General features: G+C 42.6%; 1 protein-coding gene across 2 annotated transcripts; it reads left to right on the top strand.

Annotated features, from left to right (window-relative positions):
• Positions 1–16,675: 16,675 nt before the first annotated feature.
• Positions 16,676–19,376, top strand: LOC125191912 (uncharacterized). 2 transcript variants are annotated; one of them, XR_007171274.2, is made up of 2 exons: positions 16,676–18,726; positions 18,803–19,376. XR_007171274.2 is itself a non-coding variant. In XM_048089345.2 (2 exons), the coding sequence occupies exons 1-2, from the start codon at positions 17,392–17,394 to the stop codon at positions 18,857–18,859; spliced, it is 903 nt and encodes a 300-aa protein (XP_047945302.2). In that variant the 5' UTR covers positions 16,676–17,391; the 3' UTR covers positions 18,860–19,376. The 2 variants fall into 2 exon arrangements, 1 of the variants encoding a protein (XP_047945302.2); XM_048089345.2 differs by having other exon boundaries at positions 16,676–18,237.
• The last annotated feature ends 202 nt before the right edge of the window (positions 19,377–19,578 follow it).

Genomic DNA, 19,578 nt, shown 5'->3' with positions numbered 1-19,578 from the left:
CAAGACTGGGGCGATAGACATTTTCCTCCCCCCCGGCACCCCCTGCATCCTCGGCTGCCATCCCTGCTGCAGGCCCGGCATCCCCGGCATCACCAGCATCCTCTGCATGCCTGGCACCCCCTGCATGCCCTGCCAAACCGGCATACTACTACCCTCGGGTGCCATCCCCGGCATCATCCCTGGCCACGGGTACATATTGTAGTACCAGCCTATCGGATTCCATCCACTTCCCACGGGTACCGTGGGAGTAGCCGACCCGCACGTCACTGTAGTATAGTAGTTGTTGTTCTCCATTTCGAGATGTTGATCTTGTACAGAAATTAAGAAATAGAGAAACTCGTAAAAACAAGTGGTGCAAATGAAAATGACGTTAAAATCGCATATATATAGAGTTTCGAAAAAATAAAATAAAATCCCGCTCGCCGATTGAAAAGAGCTATTGGTGTGTAAACACGCTGTGCACACAGAAAGAATATAACAGGTTTCCTTGGTCCAGCAAATCCTCTAGATCACGCCGTCTAGGAACTCGTTGGTCGTCGGACACACAGAGCACTCTTTAAAAAACCCTCAACCACTTTACTAAACCTAGCATAGGGAAGTAGGGATCGATCCTACAGAGATGGATGCGTAATAATCATGTTCAAGGATTTGGACTTGTTTTTGGGGTTGGCTGCTGCCACGCATTTTTCTTGGGTTGAGGAAAATAAACTTAACTTGGGAATTTAAAACTGCTACGCTAACAGCTAGACCTAGGCGAAACAACAAAAGCATGCACGAAAATTACCCGAACAATCACTAGATCTAAGAAACTACTCTAATTACCTAGACTTGGGAAACAAACTGACTGTGGGGACCATGACTGAAAAAGGAGAGTACGGACGAAAAGCTGGCAAACAACTAACTCTGGTACTAACGAACAGCGACATCATCTTCTTCAACCAAATTGCGTAAAAACTCAGAATAAAAACAACATGAACCAAATCGGAACAGAGTAGACTAAATCTAAACCATTTTAATGAGTAACAATGAAGAACCAAACAGATCTACAGATGCTAGACGAAGTAAAACAGAAAGCGAGCGGAAAACTCAAAATCCATGCACAACTCAACCTCCTCCCTTCGGATCCAACCTCAGACGCTAAATCCACTCCGGATCCAAGCGTCCGACACAAAATCTAACCAAAAGAAACATTTCATAACTTCAGATTCAAACAACAACCTCCAATCAATCAACAAACCACAGATCTATCACCAAATTCCCAGATCGAGTACCACCGCAGCAAAAACAGAGATCGACATAAAACTTGTAAAAAAAATAAACTCTCAACAGCAAGGTCTACGTGGATCAACTTGAAATATCACAGATAAACGCAAACAAACAGAAGTGAATAGATAATCAGTAGCATCAACAACCGAATCGACTCCCTAAAGTGAAGTTCGACCGTAAAAGTGCAAAACAAACTAAAATTTAAAGAGATTGTATCTTCGCCCTCAAGCGGACGGTGTTGCGATTGAAATTCTGAAGAAATAAACCCCTTCGGAACTGAAACTACCCAAAATCTCCCATTCCCAAGTGTGTGTTGTGTGTGTGAGCTAAGAGTGAACGAAAAAAAGTCCTGATCGTGTGTTGCATGCTCTTCTATTTATAGGCGTTGGAGTGGGGCCATCGAGGTATAGATAGACTTTGTTGCCCTCAGCTACTGACTCCCTCCTTCACGCCTTCTTTTTCCTTAGATTCTGCTCATTTTTACTTCATTTCTTCGCTAGATTGTTTCCTTCAGCACCTCCTTGATCTAGCGATTCTGTCACACACCTGGCTTATTAACCGTGTTAGACCCAGCAAAATGTAACGCTTTTCACCATATAACCGATGCATGAAATTAACCTTATCAAACTGCTTACACTTAAACCATACTTGTCCTCAAGTATAAAGACAAGAAAAAAAGGAATAAGGCGAATTTCAAGCAAGGTTATCCCCTGACCGACTCTTTAGACTCTAGACAGACTCCTAGACCTAGACACAATTTAAAACTAAAACAGTTTAAAAAAACACATAAACACATATGCATGAGCTAGCTTCAACTTTTTGGCAACCGTCCCCACAAGATTAAGGTCAATCCAACAGGCTGCACTCCTCCAAATAGGCCTTTTCCCTTCCTCTACCTAGCCAATCTGTCAGCTCGTCAAGATAGCCCTTTTACTTACCCAATTGTTGGATTCACTCGATCACTCATTCCTCACTAGGGATGTTAGGATCGATTCTCTCTTAAGTTATTGCCACACCACTGAAGCGTCGGGTTATGAGAGTTCCTCCTTTTTCCTGGGTCAGGCTATTATTGTTCCTGCCCTTTAGACAACTTCCCCCTGGACTTCGTCCAGCTTATTCCTCCTTATATATTTTTTATTTTCTCCTTTTTTTTTTTTTTTTTTTTTTTTCTCTTTTTTTTTTTATTATTATATTTTTTTCTCTGGACTTTGTCCAGCTTATTCCTCCATTTCCTCCTCTCTTCTGGACTTCGTTCAGCTTATAACACCTTACCCTGGACTTCGTCCAGCTTATACCTTCATAACCCAATTTCCTATTTTTTTCTCCTTCATAACTCTTCTCCCTAAGCATTCAGTGGCGGCCCTTAAACATGTGTTAGGTCGAAGTTATTTAAGGCTTATAACTCGCTATTATAGTAGGGCTTCACAACTAAGTAAGCAAAGGCATCCTCCATCGTTCTCACTTTACTCAGATTGACTTGGCTTATTAAAGGAAAAAGCTTCTAAGTTGAAATGCCTCCTACTTTCAATTACTTTCACCAAGAGAATCATGTCGTATTATATTCACTGGCTCATGCGACACAACAAAACTTAGACCTAAAGACTCTTAACATGCAGACAAATTCATGCATTTACTCCTCTCCCCCTCCCACTTCACTCAAGCTTGTCTCCAAGCCATCGTCGGAAGGGGGGAAATAGAGAAATCAATGCAACAATATCAATAGTTTATAAAAACAAAAACTTCTCACACTTAGACCAAACATTGGGCTAAGTGGGAGAAAAACACATCAAACAGAAAATACAAACTTCTCACACTTAGACCACGCAGTGGGCTAAGTGGGAGAAGACACAGACAAGTACAGAACACAAAAAGGTAACAGAAATAATATATAAAAAAAAACAGATAACGGAAAGCAAGAAAATTAAAAGTTACTTGGTCATGGGGGGTGATTTACTTCTGGGGCTTGCTCCCTCGAGAGCCAGACTGGGGTGGGATTCTGGGTCGGGTCATCTTTACTTTCTTCTTTGCTGGCTGCTCCAGCTCTTCCTCTTCATGTGCTGGCTGTTCGGGTACTGGCTTCCTCACTATAGACTTTGATTTAGATGGGGCTGGAACTTGTTTGGGAACGGGCGGGGAGATCAACTGCTTGAGCGATTGCTGCGGTTGCTTGACGGAGGGACTGCTCTGGATGGGCTGCTTGACCTCACTGCTGGACCCAAGAGTTACCTTCGACTGGGTCAAGGGGAGTGTCTGCTGCAACCACTTCAACATCTTCATTGAAAGCTCCACCGCTTCTGTCATTCGATCATTTTGCTTGGCGCACTTCACCGCCAAATCTGCAATGTTGCCCCTCAGGGTCTTCACTTCCTCCCGATTCCCGTTCAATTCCTTTCTGATCCCACCAAGTTCCTTTATCATTTCCTTCCTCATCAACTGCATCTCCTTCTTCACATCCTGGACTTCCTTTCGTAGCTCTTCAACCTCTTCACTTGGCATGGCTTCCTCGGCTTCCTTAGGCTCTGCTTTGACCTTGTCTCCTAACGAGTAGAAGAGGGTCTTGGCGCCATGAGTCTGCAGCAGCCCCTTGTTGAAAAAATAATCAACACTGAACACCTCTGGGGGGTCGCACATGACTACCAATGGAGCGGCCTTGGCAATCTTCATTTCTATGTTCCGTTGGAGGTAGGCGCCGAGGAGGTGGCAGGTATACATATGATGCGCAGGGTTGCTCGTCATTTGGTGGCACGCCTGAGCCAGCCAATAGCCTAGGTGCACCTTTACGCCTTTCGCCATGTACCATGTGAAGTAGAGGTCGGTAGTTGTAAGAGCTGAATTAGCGGTTCCCATCAAGTTGTAACTGACAAACGTCTGAGCAAAGCGGAGAATTCGGTCTTCGATGTGGGAGGCTTTGGAGTAGCTGGATTTAAACGTTCCCGCCTTGGGGTGAGTGATCAGTTCCCATGCCGTTTGTACTTTGAAACCCGGTGTATTCTTCGGCACACCGATCATCCTGTCATTCCATGCCCCCTCTTCATCCTCGGCTTGGGTAAATAATCCCATCCGCAGAGACCATTCCTGGATGCTCATCTCATATTCTTCATTAAAAAGCCTGAACGTTATTGATTCCGCGTCAAGATTAGTGGTGTTTTTTAAACGAAAGGTGGAGAAAAACTCCCTTGCTTGATCGTCGAACTGCCTCATCTCCTCTAGCAGCTCTTTAGTCAACCAGACCTCTGGACGTCCTAGAATAGGCTCTTCTTCAGCTTCTTCAGATTCATAGTCGTGCTCAGGGATAGGCTCGTCTTGTTCCTCGACAAAGGGATCCTCGGTCATAGGGGAAAGGGTCTCCTCGACCTCCTTGATGGAGGGAGCTTTCCTTGACCGAGTAGATGAGGTCGCCGCCGCCTTCCCTTTTCTCGCCCTTTCCTTGGCCAGGCGGCATTCCTCTGCCTCCGCAGCATCAGGAACTAAGTCATCGACTTCATCGAGGAGACTCCTCCTAGTGCGCCTCTTTTCTGCCCTCTCGTCTATCTTGGGTTCATCTTCCTCCTGGTCGCCCACCAGGCCCACAATCAATTTCAGCCCTCCCTCGGGCTCCGGTACTCCAGTCGCAAGTAGATCTGCTTCTTCCAACAACTTTTCCGGGGTTTCCCCCTCATGTTCCACTATCGGGGTCGCCCCCTCAATATAAATGGGGTTCTCCCCCCAGACACCAATTGGGGTCGCCCACTCTTCCACGAGTTCAGGGGTCGCACACCTGAAATCAGTTGGGGTCTCATCCCCAGTTTCCATAAGGGTTTCCCCCTCAGCAACATCCTTCACAATAGGGGTTTCCCCCTCAATCGTACTGTCCACAATAGGGGTTTCCCCCTCCACAACTTCATCTAAAACAAGGGTTTCCCCCTCACCATCTTCCTTTCCCTCAAAATTAGGGTTCTCGTTACCTTGCTTCTCTGTCTCTTCATCTGTTCCGCCGTTTGTCGGTCTATCCTCCCCCGGCCGTTCGTGCACCACCTCCTGTGAAGCGGTTTCTGCATATTGAGATCCAAAATCTTGCGCCTGTTTCCACGAAGATTCGCCGGTTGTGCAGCTGAATCTGCCGAAATCGTCAGTGGCGGTACGACCGGCGCGGACGTCATTAGGCTAGCGGAGAACATGTCATATACTTCTTTTGCTTTCTCGACGCTCCCCAATTTCTGCGTCAATTCCGCTAACTCGTACACCGTTCTTTGTGAACTTCCGGTGAGTTGGGTTGAATCCATCACTGCAGATCTGAAATTGATAAAAAAAAAACTGGGTCGAATTTGGGTTAGGGTTTGTTTTCTAGAGAGAGAGAATGAAAGTAGAGAGAAGGGAGAGTAAATTCAGTTTTTCGTCGATTTGGGATTATTGGAGAGAGAGAAGCGACGGTTGCTTTTCTGATGAAAGGATGGTGCAGTTGCAGGCATGATGTAAGCAACCGTACAACTTCCATAATTATCGGTAGATTTTGAAATTCAAATTATCTCCGTCCCTCCTTGACCTCTTCCTTCAAGCTTTCCTTGACTTCTTCCTTCAGATTCTCCTCTAGATGATTCCCTTGATCATGATCCTATACTTATACAATTAAAAAAATTGAAGGTTCCAGACTCCCAGGTCAAGGTTAGAGTATAAAGTATCGGTTTCCTTCGGAGTCTGGTGCTTCGAAAATATTTTTGGATTTTCTTTAGTTTGAAAAATAATTAAACTATTTACACACTTCTTTAGAGTATTCCCGAGATTCCCTGGTTCAGTTTGTATTTTTAAAATTGTTAACCTATTACTTGACCCAGGAATTTATCGAGAATTCCTCCTCGTCCGTCTAGGCGATAGTTGGGAGTGCATGTAGTGGAACTTCGTCCACCACACACAACTCGGAATTATCCCTATAGACGTTCACTCTATGACCATTGACAAGAAAAGGGACAGAGTTAGGAGCACTTCCCTGGATCTCCACTGCTCCGTTTGCGCGGATGCCGACGATGGTATATGGGCCGATCCATTTAGACTTTAATTTTCCTGGCATTAGCTTGAGTCGCGATTGAAAAAGGAGCACCTTCTGTCCCACATGAAGTTCCTTGACCCGGAGATTCTTATCATGCCATAACTTCGTCCTTTCTTTGTACCACATGGCAGACTCAAATGACTCCAGCCGAAGTTCCTCCAATTCTTGCAATTGCAACTTCTTCTCTTCTTCGCAAGCTATCGGCTTCATGTTCAACTCTTTCACTGCCCAGTACGCCTTGTGCTCAATACCAACAGGTAAGTGGCACATCTTGCTCCAGTCCTTCCTTGACGGATTAACTGTTTTCTCTAATATCGCCTTGATCTCGTGATTAGAAATCTCTGCTTGGCCATTAGACTGGGGATGGTACGGAGTCGACACTCTATGGTGAACACCATATTTCTTCATCAGAGCCTCGATGGTGCGATTACAGGAATGAGTTCCCTGATCTGAGACGATGGCCCAGGGAACTCCATATCTGTTGAAAATATTGGCCTTCAAAAATTTTGCCACCTCCTTCGATTCGCATGTTGTGGTGGCCTTAGCTTCTATCCACTTGGACACATAGTCTACTGCAACCAATATATACGTGTTCCCACAAGATGATGGTGAAGGGGTTGGCAGCGGAAGCGCATACATAAATCAATTACATAATAATCAGATCTATTTAGCGGATTATTTAGACAAATTCTATTCGCGTAATCATCTCACGTATCATGCTCATAACTCAAATAATCACATGCTTTAAATTAAATGAAATCTAAAACATGCTGTTCTAGGGTTTAGCCATTATACCTTGATGATTCTCCAAAGAATCGAAGATAGCTAGCGCCTTCTCCTCGTGAAGATCTTTAGTACAAAACCACGGATCTTCTGACTGGTTCCCGGACTGTGAACTGATATCAGGGTGGGCTGATCTCACCAGCGCACTAGGACTTAAATAGAGAAGACAGAAATCCTTTCCCACGGAGGAGAAAAATTCGACCTCTACTAGGAATAGAGAGGGCCGAAAATTTTGAGAGAAAATCAAGTATTTCTTCTGTCTCCTTTATTCTCCTATTTATAATAAGTCACATATTGGGCCCAGACAGGGATCTATGGAAGGCTTTGGATATGGGCTCCTCCAATTAGCTTTTTACTAATTAAATTAAACCCAATTTAATATAAGCTTAAAATTGGAATATTACGAGCAGCCACTACAGAAGTAATACTGCACTCCCCATCCAAATCCGAAATTACAAGTACTTCGGGTTTCCAATACTTTATATTTATTTCCCGCACTTAAGATAGAAACATCCATTAATTAATTATTGTCTGCTATGGACTTAATTAATTAATATCTTATTTATTCCAAGAGAGGACTCAGCAAGAAAATCTTATCTATTATTCATAGAGTAATTAAACTCCAACTAGCTAGGTTCCGAATAATAAAACCTTATTTCAAGCTTCTCTTGAGGATGTTATCAAACAAGACTCACCTCGCGCACGATTCAACATAATAGCAATCCTAGCACCGCTAGGTACTAATCACCACTACCCAATATACCAGGCTTATTGGGTTACGAAAAACCCGCACCATTTGGTAAGTCAAAGTAGTGCATAATCAATACCGTATGCTCAATGCTCACGTACATTGATTGAGAAATAATTTACGAGACCTCGTCTTTCAGTAGATAGCATAAAGACTGTCTCGCTGTTAGATCCATTCAGTGCTATACCACACCAACGTCATCTTATTTCAGTAAGGCTTAGAAATAATCGGACTGACATTGCAACCTTTCACGATAGGTAGTCTAAGCCTATCTAGGTTGTGAAATAATTCTTTTTCTTTGTTTAGAACTGACCGTGTTACTTTAAAGTGGACGACGCCCACAACCGGTCTACTAAAACAATCTTTTTATTCATTTGGAAAATAAAATAAGAGTTTTAACAGTATTCAACACTCGAAAGGTGATTTCTAGTATACAAACTCTAACAGATGGGAACGGTCCCATAAAGTCCATTCCCCACAAATCAAAAATTTCACACATGATCACCGGGACCTGAGGCATCTCGTCCCTCCTTGAAATTCCCCCCGTCTGTTGGTACCTCTCGCAACATTGGCAGAACTCAAAGGCATCCCTATTCGGCGTCGGTCAATAAAAACCGCTGTCGAGAACTTTCCTCGCTGTCTTCCTTGGTCCAAAGTGACCTCCACATGCCAAAGTGTGGCAATGAATTAACACATCTTTTTGTTCCCATTCGGGAATGCAGCGTCTAATCACTTGATCTGAGCACATTTTCCACAGGTAAGGGTCATCCCAAAAGTAATATTTGGCTTCACTTTTAATTTTCATCCTCTGGGCCCGAGAAACTTCATCTGAACTTGGCACTTCTCCCGTGACCAAGTAGTTGGCTAAGTCAGCAAACCATGCACTGCGTTCAGTGTGCGCTTTCCTTTATCCGATTCCCCTAGACCGGTTAAAGCTAAAACTGCTTCCCAATTAAGTGGTTTAGGAAATTTCTCCAGAAAGTACAAATGCTCCTCAGGGAAGGCATCGGGTATGGCCTCTTCTGTTTTCCCTTGATGTATTCTGCTCAAGTGATCGGCTACTCTATTCTCCGTTCCTCTTTTGTCTCTTACTTCCCAATCAAACTCCTGCAAGAGTAACACCCATCGGATTAATCTCGGCTTAGACTCCTTCTTAGCCAGTAAGTACTTTATTGCTGCGTGATCCGTGAAGACTATAACCCTCGACCCAAGGAGGTAGGGTCGGAATTTCTCAAACGAGTATACGATAGCCAACATTTCCTTCTCCGTGGTGTCATAATTCTTCTGAGCCTGATTCAGCGTCTTGGAAGCATAGAAGATCATAGCTTTTTCCATCAATTTTCAGTCCTAGGACAGCTCCCACAGTTAAATCACTCGCGTCACACATTATCTCGAAAGGATGGTTCCAGTCTGGCGCTCTGATAATCGGTGCTGACACTAACCTGTCCTTAAGCAACTGGAATGCCTTTTTGCATCCTTGGTGAATTCCACATCATTGTTTAACAACCGAGTGAGTGGTTGCGCGATTTTTGCGAAATCCTTGATAAACCTCCTATAAAACCCTGCATGACCCAGGAAGCCTCTCACCTCTTTTTGGTTCGTAGGGTATGGTAACTTTGATATCACATCCACCTTTGCTTTGTCTACTTGTATACCTCTCTTAGAAAGCACGTGACCCAGGACAATGCCTTCAGTCACCATGAAATGGCATTTCTCGAAATTCAATACTAAATGATTCTCTTGGCATCTCTGTAACACTAGATCAAGGCTGGCCAAACAAGTATCAAATGAGTTCCCGTATACGGTGAAATCTTCCATGAATATCTCAATGCATACTTCCAACAGATCCGAAAAAATGCTCATCATACACCGCTGGAAGGTTCCTTGTGCATTACAAAATCCAAACGGCATTCTTCGGTATGCATAGGTACCCAAGGGGCACGTGAATGTGGTTTTCCCTTGGTCCTCTGGATTAACGTAGATTTGGAAATAGCCACTGTATCCATCAAGGAAACAAAAGTACTGCTTGCCAGCCAGTCTTTCTAGCATCTGATCTAGGACTGGCAATTTTTGACACGACACGATAACACGACACGAACCGGCACGAAATTAATGGGTTTGGGTCAGAGCTTATCGTGTTCGTGTCCTTATCGGGTCGACCCATTAAGGACACGAAAATTTCGTGTCGTGTTCGTGTCGTGTTCGTGTCGGGTTCGTGTTATCCGTTAACAATGCGTGTTCGTGTCGTGTTCGTGTTATCCGTTAACACATAATATTTTAATATTATTATTCTTATTAACACATAATATTTTAATATTATTATTCTTATTATTTTTATTTTTCAATACTTATTTTCGTGTCATTAATGGGTTCGTGTCGTGTTGACCCGAAACGGTTCGTGTCGTTAATGGGTTCGTGTCGTGTCCGTGTCGTGTTCGTGTCTGAGGGTAGCGGGTCGTGTTCGTGTTCGTGTTTGAGGTTTTCTTAACGGGTCGTGTTCGTGTTTGTTGTTATCGTATTCGTGTCGTTATTGTGTCGACACGATAACGACCCGACACGCACGATTTGCCACCCCTAATCTGATCAATAAAAGGTAGAGGGAAATGATCCTTTTTCGTGGCTTCGTTCAACTTCCTGTAGTCGATGCACATAATCCACCCTGTCACTAGTCTAGTGGGCACCAGCTCATTCTTTTCATTCTTAACAACCTGTATTCCAGACTTTTTTGGCACCATATGGACAGGACTGACCCACTCACTGTCTGGAATGGAGTAGATAATCCCTAGAGCAAGCAATTTTAACACCTCCTTTAGGACCTCCTCTCGCATGTTCGGATTCAGTTTCCGTTGTGCATCTCGATGAGCCTTCGCACCTTCTTCTAAACGAATGTGGTGCATACAAAGATCAGGACTTATTCCTACCAAATCCGAGAGAGTCCACCCTATTGCTTTCTTGTTTCTTTTGATGACTTCCAATAACCCCTTCTCTTGCTCCTTGGTCAGGTCACTGTTGATTATTACAGGAAATGTCTCATTCTCCTCCAAGTAAGCGTACTTGAGGCCTGGTGGAAGTATCTTCAGCTCCTTCTTCGTTCCATTCGTCTCCTGGGGCAAGGGATTTTTTTCCGCAATTTCTGGCAATGCCTCATTCTCAGACCCAGGAGATTTCTCCAGACTAGCCACGTGAGCTGATCCCTTAGATTTGGCTGACTCGGGGCTTCTGCAAAATTCCATTATGGCCTCCGTGAGTTCTTCATCTGTCAATTCCGTTGTGTTCATCGCTGCACACCATCCTACAACTTCTCTGTCAATCGAATGACTCAACTCTGAGTTGTCAATTTGTTCCTGTATCAATTCTGTCTCAAGATATTCTTGGACTAGGGGGTTAATAACATCAATAGCATAGAGATTCTCAACATCTAAAGGCATTTTCATCCCTTCATCTATGCTAAAAGTATACTTCTCCCCGTTATAATCCAAGCAAATTGTTCCATCGAAAACATCGATAATGGTCTTAGCGGTACGCAAAAATGGTCTCCCTAAAAGTACACCACTAGACTCAGTAGACTCATTATCATTCATCTTGATCACATAAAAATCAGCAGGATATAGAAAATCATGCACCTTGACTATAACATTTTCCAACACACCTTCAGGACAAATGCAAGTTCTATCTGCTAACTGGATCACTACCTTGGTAGCAACCATCCTTACTCCAGTCAATTTCTTATAGATCGAAAGCGGTAAAACATTAATGGACGCCCCTAGATCACACATAGCATGCTCGACTTTGATGTCCCCTAGAGACATGGGTAATGTGAACATACCTGGGTCGGTGCATTTTGAGGGCATCCTTCTCTTTTGTATCACAGCAGACACATTCTCCCCGATCACAATCTTCCCATCTGGCTTGGTCTTCCCTGCAATGAACTCCTTGATGAACTTGCTGAAAGCAGGCATTTTTAGAGCTTGCAAGAATGGCAGGTTGATTTCCAACTTGCTAAAAATCTCCATGAGATCCTTTGTATCATTTTTTTTCTTCTTCGCTTCCCCTCGGTATGGAAATGGCTTTGCTCGCTTTACTGCATTTGTGGAAGTCCCAGCCTGGGTTTCATCAACTCCCCTGTTTCCTTCCTTGCTCACTTCTTCAAGTTCTGGGTCTAGGAAGAATGGGTCTCTTGGTCGAGGTAGGGATCCCCCTAAATCTCCCTTCTGGAGGTCTTCCTGAACAAGGATTTCCCTGGGTCTAGAGCTATCCTCTTGATGCAACTGACTCTTTTTTCCTTCACTAGCCTACATAGGCACTTCCTCATCAATTTCCAACGTCGGTCCTTCATAACCCCGCCCAGATCTCAAGGTGATTTGACTAATGTTTGCTCGGTCTGGCGGTTTGACGGTGGCAGGAAGCTTCCCTTCATTTCCCCGCATCTCATTCAAGGAGACTGCGATCTGGGACAGTTGCTTTGCCATCATATCCATGACGGCTTTATGTTCAGACTGAGCGTCTTGTAATTTGTGCACCACGTCATTGTTGGAGTGCAGGTTATTCTGCATTAACTGCTGTGAATTCACTAGGTCGTGGACCATGTCATCCAAACTCCTCTGTGGCCTGGAGTTGAATTGACCAGAATTTGGTCCTTGACCTTGGTTCTGACGATAGTTCCCTTGATGATTGTTGTATTGGTTGTTAGACCCTTGATTTCCCTGATGGTTGTTGTACCGGTTACGAGACCCTTGATTCCCCTGATGATTTGGTTGGGAATTCTGGTAGTTCCCTTGGTTGTTTCTCTGATGAGGTGGCACATAGGAGCTCCCTGGATTATTCTGATTCCTATTTCCCCAATTAGTATGGTCCTGATTCCTGTACCCCAGCTGCAATTGCCCCTCTTGACCTTTTCCTGACCAGTTGGACTGCCTCTCCGGAGGGTGTGCATAATTCGTGAGCTGAAGTGGGGGTGGCTGGCCTTGATCATGGTCAGTCCACCTAAAGTTTGGGTGAGTCCTCCATGGAGCATCCCTCTGTCTTCCTTGGTTCCAACTTCCGTCGGGATTCCAACTTCCCATCGAATTTGCCTGAGCTTGGCACTCCCCTTCACAGGGCTGGCTGTAATATGGCTGAAGTTGCCTTTCCTCTGGACCAGGGGGTTTCTCAATTTCCACTAGAGCATGCGGATTGTATTTCTCAATTGCATTCAGCAAAGCTTTCTCCAATTTATCGATCCTATCTTCCACCTTCTTGTCATCTTGTTCCATTACTGCATTGGCTGACCCTCTCCTCAATATGCTTCGCGGGTTATCATAGGCCTTCTTCGCCTCGATCAGCCTTCCCAAAGTTTCCCTAGCTTCACTTGCTTTATTCTTGGTAAAATTTCCCCCGCTCGAGAAGTTCATCAAGTCCTTTGATTCAGGATTTGCACCTTCGTAGAACAGATAGTAGGTCTCCGCTTCTATCATCCTGTGGTTCGGACAAGCATCCAGCAGCCCCTTGAACCGGGACCAATAAGAACTCAGAGACTCATCGTATTCCTGCTTGCACTCCTGAATCTCCTTCTTCAAGGCATTCGTCTTGTTGGACGGGAAAATGTAATCCAAAAACTCTAGTTTAAAATCCTTCCATGTGTTGATCGAGTCCGGTGAGAGCCTTAGCAACCAAGTATTCGCCTCCCCTTTGAGAGCAAACGGGATTGCTCGTAGACGGTAGTCCTCCTCCGTCGCCTCGTTGGGCCGCTTTTGAATGCTGCATAGTTTACTGAACTCGTTCAAAAATTCATAAGGGCATTCGTTCCTTCGTCCAGAGAACGTAGGTAGAACTCTGAGTACATTCGTTTTGATATCAATCGACCTCCGGCGTGGGTTTGAGACTATAGCATGGGCAGGTTCACCGTCGAGATGTGCGGTGAGTGACCCTATCTCCGGATCAGGGTCTACTAGATGAGCCATATTCGGGTCCTCCTCCTCCTCGGTCTCGGAATGCTCTGTTTCTGTTGATGACTCCGGTCCTCCTCTCCCGACTCGAACGGGAATGGATCCTTCGTCCTCAATCTTGATCTGGTGGTGATGGTAGATGTAGATTCCTTGACTCGCCACTTGTATTGGCCACTCCCTGACCCAGATGAGCTCGCCCAACTTCCAGAATGAAAGCCTGCGTTCATAAACTGTCAAGGAGAAAGAAAAATAACAGAAATTAAAATATTTACACCAAATCCTTAAACACAATAACAATAAACGCCATCCTTCCCCAGCAACGACGCCATTTGAAAAGAGCTATTGGTGTGTAAACACGCTGTGCACACAGAAAGAATATAACAGGTTTCCTTGGTCCAGCAAATCCTCTAGATCACGCGGTTTAGGAACTCGTTGGTCGTCGGAAAATCCCGGTCGTCGGACACACAGATCACTCTTTCAAAAACCTTCAACCACTTTACTAAACCTAGCTTAGGGAAGTAGAGATCGATCCCACAGAGATGGATGCGTAATAATCATGTTCAAGGATTTGGACTTATTTTGGGGTTGGCTGCTGCCACGCATTTTTCTTGGGTTGAGGAAAATAAACTTAACTTGGGAATTTAAAACTGCTACGCTAACAGCTAGACCTAGGCGAAACAACAAAAGCATGCACGAAAATTACCCGAACAATCACTAGATCTAAGAAACTACTCTAATTATCTAGACCTAGGAAACAAACTGACTGTGGGGACCATGACTGAAAAAGCAGAGTACGGACGAAAAGCTGGCAAATAGCTAACTCTGGTACTAACGAACATCGACATCATCTTCTTCAACCAAATTGCGTAAAAACTCAGAATAAAAACAACATGAACCAAATCGGAACAGAGCATACTAAATCTAAACCATTTTAATGAGTAACAATGAAGAACCAAACAGATCTACAGATGCTAGACGAAGTAAAACAGAAAGCGAGCGGAAAGCTCAAAATCCATGCACAACTCAACCTCCTCACTTCGGATCCAACCTCAGACGCTAAATCCACTCCGGATCCAAGCGTCCGACACAAACTCCAACCAAAAGAAACATTTCATAACTTCAGATTCAAACAACAACCTCCAATCAATCAACAAACCACAGATCTATCACCAAATTCCCAGATCGAGTACCACCGCAGCAAAAACAGAGATCGACATAAAACTTATGAAAAAAATAAACTCTCAACAGCAGGATCTACGTGGATCAACTTGAAATATCACAGATAAACGCAAACAAACAGAAGTGAATAGATAATCAGTAGCATCAACAACCGAATCGACTCCCAAAAGTGAAGTTCGACCGTAAAAGTGCAAAACAAATTGAAATTTAAAGAGATTGTCTCTTCGCCCTCAAGCGGACGGTGTTGCGATTGAAATTCTGAAGAAATAAACCCCTTCGGAACCGAAACTACCCCAGATCTCCCATTCCCAAGTGTGTGTTGTGTGTGTGAGCTAAGAGTGAGTGAAAAAAATTCCTGATCGTGTGTTGCATGCTCTTCTATTTATAGGCGTTGGAGTGGGGCCCAGCGATGTATAGATAGACTTTGTTGCCCTCAGCTACTGACTCCCTCCTTCACGCCTTCTTTTTCCTTAGATTCTGCTCATTTTTACTTCATTCCTTCGCTAGATTGTTTCCTTCAGCACCTCCTTGATCTAGCGATTCTTTCACACACCTGGCTTATAAACCGTGTTAGACCCAGCAAAATGTAACGCTTTTCACCATATAACCGATGCATGAAATTCGCCTTATCACCGATCGGGAGCCTACAATGGCGGTGAGGCGACCGGCTAGCGGTCGGAAATCGGCGTGGACTCGCCGATTTTTTTGCCGAAATGGATCTCGCTGATTACAATGGTCGGCTAGCGGACCGGCGAGCGCGTGCGGAGCGGTTAGCCGGCCCGCTAGCCGCCATTGGAGATGCTCTTGTAATGCTCAATTAAGAGACACATATCTTTATTAGTTTTTCTATGGGTGCATAGCTAGTTTTTTAAGAGCAGAACAAATATTTAAGAAATAAAGTATACAATATTTATTAGTTATATCACGATTACAATTTTTAATGAATATAAATTTAAATTTAATTGGTGATGTTATAATATTTTTAGTATTTAACTATAAGTAACTATGAAAAATAAAATTTAAATATTTGCATCCTAAAAATTACTTTTATTTACCTTGAAAATTAAATTTTAGATATAACTAAAATTTTGCCGATTTTCAGTTAAATATGTCCTCAGTTTTCAATTATTTAGTGATAGCAACCTAAGACCTGATACAATTTTTTTTTTGTTTTTTAATAATTGCATTTTAATAAATTATGATACTAGTGATTTGCAAATTATAGTTTGGTTTATTAATATTGAAAATAGATACCTATGAATTCGAGAATAAGCATTTATTGAATTTTCCTCATTACAATTACACGTATCACCTAGTCAAAATTTGTATAATTTTTATAGGTAAATAATACTTCCTCTAGTCTCCATTAGAGGTCTCAGTTTATATCATCACAAGTATTAAGAAATTGTTTAATTTTATAAATGAAAGTGGCAGAAAAAATTAGAGGAATATTAATCATACTTTTATATACTATTTGTCAAAATATTGACAACGAAATGAGATTTCTAATGCAAAACCGAAGAAATATTAGTGTATTATTTTAAATTCAGCACCGTCTATTTCGAACATCTGGTTCCATCCCTGAATGATGCAGTTATAGAAGACAAGTCTTGGAAGCTAAGAAAAGTATATTTTTGGTTTTATTTATTTCCTAGTTAATAGAATTAGGAGATGGAACAAATATTAATTATTTTTGCTTATTATCTTCTTAGTTATTTTCTTTACATAAGTTTAGAATTTCTTAGTTATTTTCTTTCCATAAGTTTATGATTTTTCTTTGCCTATATAAAGACTTCATTGTTTGATCTTAAAAGACAGACTTTGATTATATATTTTGACATTGAGTTTTATACTCTCAAGTTCTCAATTTAGTTGAGTTCTTTTTGTCCATCAGTTCCGTCATTCTCATACTTCTCCGTTCATTTGCATCATTTGGTATCACGATCCAGGTTGATTATCAATGGCTGAACGTAGACATGGCGGCAGACGTGGCGATGCTCGTGGCGGTGGTCGTGGTGGGGGCCAAGGAGATCTCCCAACCAAAGAGGCTGCACGACAGCGTGATCTGCGCGACATCGAGAACGATGATCTGAGACAACAGGTCTGAGACCTCCAGCGCAACATCGAGAACGGTGATCTGCGCCAACAGGTTCGAGACCTACAACGACGATTTGAGCGATTGGAGAAGCGTCGTGGGGAAGCCAATCCGATGAGATCTCATGCGTCGGAGCGTCGTTCAGTGGACGATTCGTTATTCAGCAACGTCTACGGTGGCAAGTCTAAGCCCGTATACGACAAGGATATATTGTCGATGCCGGTGTATGATAAGCCCGTGTATGACGAGGATATATTTTCGATGCCGGTGTATGATAAGCCCGACGAAGATATATTCTATGATGTTGTTGATACCATTAAGTTTGGTGTGAATGTGGTAGATTTAGGAGTTGTTGTTGGAGGGACAACAGAGAATGGATACAGGAAGGTTATTGAAGAGGAGGTTCGACTTGAATCAGTCGATAGTGCTAATGAAAATGGTGATGGTATCGAGAAAGATGTCGTTACTAAGGAAATTGGAGTGGATCTTTAAAATTCTGAATCTGCAGCAGAGGAAAAGGGATATGACGAGAATCAGAAATTATGAATTCGAAGGGAATGATGCCGGTTTGTTTGTTTCTGCCGAGTATGAAGATTTGGATAAAGAAGTTGATGTTGTTTGGGAGACGATTGATCATAGGATGGATTCACGGAGGAAGGATAGAAGGGAGGCGAGGTTGAAGGAGGAGATTGAGAAATATCGAGCCTCGAATCCGAAGATCACTGAGCAGTTTGCTGATTTGAAGAGAAAAGTGCAAACAATGTCGATTGAAGAGCAGCGAGAAGGGGTAATGGATGAATTGCGTAATGTTAATTTAAACAAATTCTTCATTGAAGCTGTAGCTCTGATTTGTGATGCAAAGCTTAAAGCAGCTGATATACAGTATCCTTTACAAATTTGTTCTTTGCTCCATCAGTGGTATAAAGAATTTTCTCCTAGTCTTGTTCTAGGTCTCTTAAAAGTTTCCATGCTGGGGAAATCTGTGGAGGATCTCGATGGAGACAAATACTCAGGCACAAAGAAGCAGAGTACCTTGAAGCTTCTTTTGGAGTTTTACTCTGTTGGGGTTGTAGAAGATACTGGTATATTTGTGGAAATACCAGAATTCTTGGTGTATGTGAGACGTGGTGATGGAGATAAAGTAGACTCGAGGACGAGTCTTTTTCAAGAAGGGGAGTATGATGCAGTTATAGAAGACAAGTCTTGGAGGCTAAGAAAAGTATATTTTTGGTTTTATTTATTTCATAGTTAATAGAATTAGGAGATGGAAAAAATATTAGTTATTTTTGCTTATTATCTTTTTAGTTATTTTCTTTACATAAGTTTAGGATTTCTTAGTTATTTTCTTTCCATAAGTTTAGGAATTTTCTTTGCCTATATAAAGGCTTCATTGTTTGATCTTAAAAGACAGACTTTGATTATATATTTTGACATTGTATACTCTCAAGTTCTCAATTTAGTTGAGTTCTTTTTGTCCATCAGTTCAGTCATTCTCATACTTCTCCGTTCATTTGCATCACTGAAAATACCTACTGAGAACATAGAGAAAGAAGAGAAGCTACGTTTTGCATGCACATTGTGTCATTGTGATTGCGTTTTTTTCCCTATAATTACCCCTTTTGTGTTAACATTAGAAACCACACAAACCAATTTTCCTATATCATCATCAATTTATTGCAATCAACTACAATGATGAGTATTTGTAGAGGTAAATGTAACCAAAGTAAGTGCATATATATGGCTTCTGATATTCAACTAATTAATTTCATGGTATGTACGTTTAGGAAAAGACTCGTGGCCGGAGCTGGTGTGGGTTTCAGGTGAACTGGCTAAGCAGGTGATCGAGGGAGAAAACTTATTTGTGATTGCCGTCATTGTGCGTCCAAACGAACCCATCTTTCCGGGTTTCAACTGCTTCCGTGCAAGGGGCGGAGCCAGCCCTATAGCAAGTGGGGCATTTGCCCCTCCTCACCTCTCCCCCTCCATTCTATATTTATTACAAATTTTTATGTATATATATAAAATTATACCAAATGCCCCTCCTCAAAAATAAAAAGTTTACTATCTATATGTAATTTTGCCCCTCCTGTATTGAATTTCTAGATACGCCCCTGCTTCCGTGTGTGGGTATTAGTGGACGACTACGGTAATCTCATTAAGACTTCCGTGATCGGCTAAGATCTACTGCATATGTGTGTGTGGGTGAGCGTGCGCGTGTCTCGTATTTCTAGTGTGTTTTCAGTTTGGACCCAAATCAGTCTATTGATTTTGGAGTACTATTTCTATTTCCGTTCAATGTGTGAATAAATGGGACAATTGTACGTTCACTGAATACAAATGTTACAAATGTTTGTTGTATTTTATGTTACACATAACCTCCCACTCACAATTAGTTTGGGTTCTCAACTTTTTATTCCTTATACAGAAAAAGACATCGAACGCAAACTGGGTGCTCAGTTAATGTGTTTTTTTGTAGTGCATCATACAAGCTAGCTTAAGGTTTATTCATGCTCTTACTACCAAAAAATCACAAATAGTTTCAGATATTTACGCTACTAAA

Source organism: Salvia hispanica, chromosome 4, assembly GCF_029641045.1.
Source record: "Salvia hispanica isolate PSC_SH4W2 chromosome 4, Shi_PSC_v1, whole genome shotgun sequence".
Lineage (NCBI taxonomy): Eukaryota > Viridiplantae > Streptophyta > Magnoliopsida > Lamiales > Lamiaceae > Salvia > Salvia hispanica.
Note: the sequence above shows the minus strand (reverse complement) of the source record. Positions and strands in the feature narration are given on the sequence as shown.